The sequence below is a fragment of the Solea senegalensis genome, unplaced genomic scaffold (assembly GCF_019176455.1).
Source record: "Solea senegalensis isolate Sse05_10M unplaced genomic scaffold, IFAPA_SoseM_1 scf7180000017320, whole genome shotgun sequence".
In the NCBI taxonomy this organism is placed as follows: domain Eukaryota; kingdom Metazoa; phylum Chordata; class Actinopteri; order Pleuronectiformes; family Soleidae; genus Solea; species Solea senegalensis.
The window spans coordinates 27,649-35,234 of record NW_025322338.1 but is presented as its reverse complement, the minus strand read 5'-3'; the positions used below and the strand labels follow the sequence as shown (position 1 = coordinate 35,234).

The following is a 7,586-nucleotide window of genomic DNA, read 5'->3' as shown; positions in this document are numbered from 1 at the left end:
TTTATCAAAACTGCATTCGGAATCTTAATGCCACGCTTCTCGAATATGTCCATTATTATTATTACCACTACACAAATATATGAATATATGAAAACCAAAAAAAAACACAAATGTTCAAGTCTTTCTCCACTCCTGGCTAGCTCGCCACAATATGTAACATGTACACTACCCTAATAAGGTACAATTAGTTTAACAGATAGCTATTATTTAGATGCGTTTCGAAAGTCTAAGGTTTGGGCTGAATTCAGAAGAACAGGTCTGACTCTAGGAGTGGAGAGGAAGACACAGAACGCAGTTTAAGTTTGGTGACACCATATAATTGTGAACCATTACCAGAATTATTTAACAAAATACAAATGGCCATTCATATACAACAATACAATATGTACAGTTCCGATCATATATATATACAAATTGACAATAAATAAGTTTTAGGGAACAGTCTGTATTAATGGGTGAATGTGTGTAATGTAGGTGTGGAATGTTAATTGAGTGTAAGGGCAGAGAGAGAGAGGAGCGCCTGTGCCAAGGAGCCTCCTACCAGCCCGACCAAAGCAGTGGAGGTTTCCAAGGATCTTCAAACTTGACTATACTCTTATACTTCTCGCCATCACCTGGCCTGTATGGAAAACAGGACCTATTAAGTATCTCATAATCACACAATAATCCCAATACATATCAGTATATCAATCACAATATTGTACAATATAATTAAATCACTATAAATAAATAACAATATTTGTTATATTACAATATTTATCAATCATTTCAGTATCACCAACAACCTTAGCATGCTTAATATTTTCTGTGGTAGGACATATTCAAAGAAACAGGCATTTACCGCATCAAGTAATATGTAGCGTTAGCGCAACTCACCAATTCCATGATTCATTTAGACTAGGTCTCCGAATCGTATGATCAGCGGCTCCGGTAGTCGGCTCCTATGTTTCAACATTAGGTTACTGTAATGCATTTAGTTCCAGAGTGTTTAAATTACGATATTCCGCGGCGTACTACAACGTACCTCCTGCAAACATTTCCCCGGCGTGCTCCTCTCACTGCTGCCGGCAGCGAGCCCCAACGGAGTTATGTTACGGCGCAATGTGATGACGTAACGACGCGACGAAATGACGTAACGGCACGACGTAATGACACACGGCATCATTTAACGCTTCACAAAAAAAAGGGAATAATAATGACAATGGGGTTTTTCACCCGGGTTACATAAACACTGAATGTGAGTTGTTCAATGGTTTTGTCTAAGTGTATAGGAATGTATGTTGCAGATTTCTCAAAAGCCACTTGAGCTCTTTTCTTCGTGTTATTATTTTCCAAACTTGACACCAGCTGGGGGTATATAGGTTGACATTTGTTTATATTGCTGAATATGTATGTTAATTGTTTATTTTCTGAATAAGTACTATTGTGTTCATTTTCATGTCTCTTGGGCTAAACCACTTCCACCTAACTTTGTGTTGTTGGCTCAGCACAATTAATTCATGTACTGCACTGTTTTAAAAAGTAGTTGTAACTACCATATTAAATTAAGTAACTCATAATCATATCATACATGTTTAAATGGCATTACAAAATTACATTAGTATGTTACATTTACCCTTACAAATCTAGTTGGACTGACCACTGGTAATTAAGTAACACTAATGCAAATGCATCATGTTGACCCATCATATTTACATTCAGGTCACTCAACAAAATTGTTTCTTGCTAAATTAAAGCATTTTATTTAGGTGGAAATTATTTCCATAATTTTATTATGTTCCGGGAACAAGTTATTTTTTTGAGTGAACTAACACAGAATAGCAACAATGACCAAGCAATACACAAACAATTAGAGAAAAAGAAAAAAGGTATTTAGGTCTATATATTTATTAAAAGCAACAGCAATTCTTTAAACAACGGCGATTTTTTAATTAACAATGACAAGGACGTAAACAAATAGACCATAACATCTTATACATATATATATATTTAGTTTATATATATATATATATATATATATATATATATATATATATATATATATATATATATATATATATATATATATGTGTGTGTATATATATATTAGTGTGTTATTTGACCCAGAGGACCCCCAGAACAATGCAACGTTTGTGGAATGTTTTAAATAAAGTTATGGTTAAAAAAAGTCAGTCACAGCGCACATGTTTTCAATAATAAGCCCTGCCCCAAACATTTCAAGCTTTCACACCGGATTGGCTGACCGTTGTGCCACTATTTAAACTCCTGTGTTGACAGCTGCACCAGAGGGAGAGGAGATGCTGACAGATCACAGATGTAAGTTTGACGTTACTTTGTTTCCTCACTGACATCAGTCTTCTTCTCATCTCTTGTCTTTAATGAAACGATCACAGTCACCTGTTTGTGTCTCACTCTCTGTTTGCAGCATCAACGCAAACCTGCTGCAAACCCGGACTGGTATTCATGGACGGACTGAACTGGATTCGGTTTGCTGGTGTGAGTACAACAGAAACTCATCACAACCAAACAGAAACAAACACACTTAACACTTAAATGTAAGTGTACAATCAAACTTTAACACATTTTTTTAATCATATGACATTTAAACTAATATTTAGTTTGGAATGAGTATCACATAAAACCTGAAGTGGAACTCCACTGAATATTATCATTATTATTATTATTGTTACTGAGTTATGGCGTAAAAACCCATGTCAGTGTTTTGTAACCTAAGAAAACCAATGTGATGTAAGTAATTATTGAACAGTCTATTTATTAATTTAAATAATGAATGACACTTTAGTCATTTCTTAATGGTGTATTTATGTATTTAAATAGTTAATGACTGACTTCAGTAATTATTTAATGGTGTATTTATTAATATGAATCATCTGAAAAGGCTTGGGTTTCTAGTAACTAACTGGTGCTAACTAACTCAGCAGCCAGGAGTCACACTGTGAGTGGCTAATTGGAAGAATCAGTACAGGAGAGGAAAGTAGAGGAAACCAGGTGCATGTACAGTGAATTTGGTCAATATCGCTCCTTGCAATAAAGAGTTACAGGGTGCAGTCACTTCTCGGCAGGGCCTGCCGAGAAGTGACTGCACCGTACAACTCTGGATTGTTAGGGCTTACATTCTCTGTCTTTTCAGCATGAGCAGTCGAGGAAAACTGGTGCATGTACAGTGAATTTGGTCAATATCGCTCCTTCAAACAAAGACTTATAGGGTGTACCCTCTATACAGTATTATATCTACCAGTAGACATATACACTCACTACCTCTTAACTGATGCGCGTTCCCATCGGGGGCAGTCTCTTTTCGGCACTACACCGGCCAGATTTGACAGGAAGCAACGTGGGCTCTATTCATTTCTAATCAGTTTGAACGATTTAGCAGCTTTGAATCAAATCTTCCTCTATTTATAGGAACTCTTAAGGGTTAAGATATGACAGCAGGACCAGGCGCACCTTCAACCAGTGGGAGGGCCAAGCTGAAGTGGACCAGGACCTGCTTCTTCTGGGAAATGGACCTCCTCTACTTCAAAGAGCAGACAGTGAGGAACATTGTGGGATGTATACCTGCGTCTTCTCAGGTCTGCAGAGTCTACACATGGTTCCGTCAATAAGTGAGTATTGCATTGTTTTGGCTCTGGTTGTGTGTTTTCTACTTTCATTGGCCACACTATTAAGTACACAGGGTATGATGGTGGTGGCAGTGACACGTGCTGTGGTCTTCTGCAGGTTCAATGTGTTGTGCCTTCAGATGGTGTTCTGCACACTTTGGTTGCAGTGATTTGAGTTCCTTTTGCTTTCTTATCGTGGCCTTTCTTCTGATCTTTGACCTCAACATGGCATGACTGGATATTTTCTGTTTTTCACACCGTGGTTGTGCAAGCAGTTTGTCAAATACTTCCAGTAACCATGCCACATTAAAAGCTCCTTTAATCACCTTTCTTCCTAATGCTGATAGTCTGTTTGAACTTGATTTGGGCGTCCTGATCATGTCTACCTGCCTAAATGCAATGACTTACTGCCATGTGATTGGCTCATTCAATCAGTGTGTTCATAAACAACAGAAAATGTGTACCTAATAAATTGGCAGGTGTGTCTGTTTAAATCCAACCAGGATATAGAAGGGATATAGAAAGCAGTTTATAGTAGACATGTAGTTTTTCCTCTGCAGGCATAGGTGGGTGGAGTTTGCACTGCAGCTTCTGTGGCGTTTGTTTTGTTCACCGTTGTTGTTGCTCTCCCACAGTGTGTAAGCTGACCATTCGTGCCAGTATTCAAACTGCTGACAGATCACAGATGTTTGACTTTACTTTGTTTCCTTGTTTCCTCACTGACTCCAGTCTTCTTCTCATCTCTTGTCTTTTAATGAAACCATCACAGTCCCATGTTTGTGTCTCACTCTCTGTGTGCAGCAACAATGCAAACCTGCTACAGTACAAACCTGCTACAAACCACAGACTGGATTCGGTTTAGTGGCGTGAGTACAACAGAAACTCATCACAACCAAACAGAAACAAACCGCAAACACCCTTAAAGGAGACATAGAATGCTTGTATCACACATTAACAATGATGGCGGCGCGCAGTGGTGCAGCGACTCTTTGCTCTCCGACTTGGTGCACCCTTTTATTACTTTTCTTATGTTTATTTTTTGAATTATGTTGGGCTAAAGTTACATTTAGTCGCCAGAAACTTATCGACCTCGGCCTGAGGTACAACTTGGCTGTTACCGACGAATATCGGCAGACACACAACATCCCGGAGGATATAGTGAGATCGCCGGGATCCCCGTGGATGGTCAGCCCGCCTAGCAAGCGGAGGAGGCGGCGGAGAGAGAGGAAACAGAAGCGGGGATGCCGGTCGGGCTCGGATGCTAAGCTACGTAAACAACCACACAGGCCAGCAATACCGAGCCTTTTCCTCTCAAACGCCAGATCCATAACCCACAAAATGGACGAGTTGGAACTACAGACAGCCACGATGAGCTTTGTACGGAACTGCAGTGTTATTTTCATCACAGAGACGTGGCTTCACCCGCTGATCCCCGACGCTGCAGTCCAGCTAGCGGACCGCACGCTACATCGTCAGGACAGGAACGAAGACTCGGGTAAGAGCAGAGGAGGGGGGCTGTGTGTTTATGTGCATAACGAGTGGTGTGGCAGCAGCAGGATCATTGACACACACTGTTCTCCCGATATAGAGGTTCTGGCAGTCTCGTGCAGACCTTTTTATCTCCCGAGGGAGTTCACTGTGGTCATTGTGGTAGCTGTTTACATCCCACCAGATGCTAACGTTAGCACAGCCCTCAGCCTTCTGCTTGCCATCATCAACAAACAGCAGCTTGCACACCCTGATGGAGTCTTTGTTGTTGCTGGTGATTTCAACAAAGCATCTTTAAAGACTGTGTTACCCAAATTCGTTCAGTTTGTGAAGTTTGCCACCAGAGGGGATAATACGTTGGACAATGTTTACTCCAACATAAAACATGCATACAAAGCTACTCCCCTCCCCCACCTGGCTGGATCTGACCACCTCTGCATGTCCCTCACCCCCACTTACACCCCCCTGCTGAGGAACACAAAGCCTCAAACAAAGACAATAAAAACTTGGCCAGAGGGAGCCCTCTCTCAACTACAGGACTGCTTCTCCACCACTCTATGGGATTTATTCTCAAGCCACAACCTCCAGGAGTACACAGACACTGTACTCTGCTACATAAAAAACTGTATTGACACTGTCACCTTCAACAAAAGGGTCAGAGTTTTTCCAAATCAAAAACCCTGGATGAACAGCAAAGTGCAGTCCCTCTTAAAAAGCCGAAACGCCGCCTTCAAGTCAGGGGACAGGGCCCTGTACAGCGTTGCCAGGTCAGACCTGAAGAGAGGAATCAGGGAGGCCAAGGCGGCATATAAGAGGAAAATTGAGGACCATTTCGCTGTGAATGATCCCAGAAGAATGTGGCAGGGAATAAATCACATAACAAACTATAGAAGCAGTAACCAGGCGACTGCTAGGACTGATGCCTCGCTGGCAGAGGAACTAAACAGCTTCTTTGCCCGCTTTGAGACAGACAGGCCCTCAGCAGCCACAGCACTCCCACCCCTCCCCAGCACTGGCATGATGACACTTCAGGAGCATGAAGTGAGACATGTGCTGAGGACTGTGAGCCCCAGGAAGGCGGCTGGACCCGATGGAATACCCGGCAAGGTACTCAAAGCTTGTGCCGACCAACTGACCGGAGTCTTCACAAACATATTCAACCTGTCCCTGGCGCAGGCCATCATCCCACCCTGCCTCAAAACTTCCACATTAATTCCCGTTCCCAAGAAGACAGCAGCGCACAGCCTCAACGACTGCAGACCTGTTGCACTTACGCTTGTAGTCATGAAGTGCTTTGAGAGGCTGGTCTCCCAGCACATCAGGGCCTGTCTGTCTCCCACACTAGACCCACACCAGTTTGCCTACAGGGCAAACCGATCCACGGAGGACGCTATCACTATAGCGCTCCACACCGCGCTGAGTCACCTGGAGCACCGGGGGAGCTATGTCAGAATGCTCTTCCTGGACTTCAGCTCAGCCTTCAACCACATCCTACCGGAGATCCTGGTGCAGAAGCTCTCACACCTGGGTCTCTCCAACCAAACCTTTGGATTAAGGACTTCCTGTCAGATCGTCCTCAGTCAGTCAGACTTGGTCCACACCTCTCCAGCACCATCACACTCAGCACCGGCTCCCCACAAGGATGTGTATTGAGCCCCCTCCTCTTCACTCTCTACACACACGACTGCTCCCAAACCCATCTCTCAAACAGCATTATAAAGTTTGCGGATGATACCACCGTAGTCGGGCTCATTTCAGATGGTGACGAGTCTGACTACAGAGATGAGGTCAACAGACTAACAGCGTGGTGTTCAGTTAATAACCTCAAACTGAACACCACTAAAACAAAAGAAATAATACTGGACTTCAGAAAGGGCAGAGCGGCCCCGACCCCACTGCACATAAATGGGGACTTAGTGGAAAGAGTCCACTCCATCAGGTTTCTGGGCGTGCAGATATCTGACGACCTCTCCTGGACTGTCAACACCACGGCGGTGGTAAAGAAGGCCCAGCAGCGTCTCCACTTCCTGAGAGTGCTCAGGAGAAACAACCTGGAGGGGAGGCTGCTTGTAACCTTCTACAACGCCACCATTGAGAGCATCCTGACCTACTGCATTACAGCGTGGTTCGCAGGGTGCTCTGCAGCAGACAGGAGAGCGCTACAGAGGATTATAAACACAGCCCAGAGGATCACGGGGTGGTCTCTGCCTAACCTGGAGACTATTGCCAGCTCTCGCTACCGAAGCAGAGCTGGAAACATCATCAAGGACTCCTTCCACCCAGCTAACCACCTGTTCCACCTGTTACCCTCTGGCAGGCGGTACAGATCCCACAGAACCAGGACTAACAGGCTCAGGGATAGCTTCTTTCACACAGCCATCACAGAACTAAATAAATAAACAAAAGCAAAAACATTCATAGGGTAACACCACTGGAAAATGCAATAACTGATGCTTCAGTCACTTTGTTTACACA

The 7,586-nt window shown here is 43.3% G+C and overlaps 1 protein-coding gene and 1 long non-coding RNA gene across 5 annotated transcripts; one reads left to right on the top strand and one right to left on the bottom strand.

Annotated features, from left to right (window-relative positions):
- Window positions 1-295: 295 nt before the first annotated feature.
- Window positions 296-1,402, bottom strand: LOC122764211. Its single transcript, XR_006359574.1, has 2 exons — window positions 877-1,402; window positions 296-619 (listed from the first exon to the last, which is right to left on the bottom strand). It is a non-coding gene; the product is annotated as an uncharacterized LOC122764211 (long non-coding RNA).
- Window positions 1,403-2,239: 837 nt separating this feature from the next.
- On the top strand, window positions 2,240-6,776 carry LOC122764210. 4 transcript variants are annotated; one of them, XM_044018511.1, is made up of 5 exons: window positions 2,240-2,316; window positions 2,426-2,496; window positions 3,427-3,626; window positions 4,259-4,310; window positions 4,425-6,776. In XM_044018511.1, the coding sequence occupies exon 5, from the start codon at window positions 4,581-4,583 to the stop codon at window positions 6,762-6,764; it is 2,184 nt and encodes a 727-aa protein (XP_043874446.1). In that variant the 5' UTR covers window positions 2,240-2,316; window positions 2,426-2,496; window positions 3,427-3,626; window positions 4,259-4,310; window positions 4,425-4,580; the 3' UTR covers window positions 6,765-6,776. The 4 variants fall into 4 exon arrangements, with proteins under 4 accessions (XP_043874446.1, XP_043874450.1, XP_043874447.1 ...); XM_044018515.1 differs by lacking the exon at window positions 4,259-4,310 and having other exon boundaries at window positions 4,694-6,776; XM_044018512.1 differs by lacking the exon at window positions 4,259-4,310.
- Window positions 6,777-7,586: the final 810 nt, after the last annotated feature.

What these genes read in the sequence shown, in the direction of transcription:
- LOC122764210 (XM_044018514.1), top strand. Translation starts at nt 4,581, where the DNA reads ATGATGGCGGCGCGCAGTGGTGCAGCGACTCTTTGCTCTCCGACTTGG.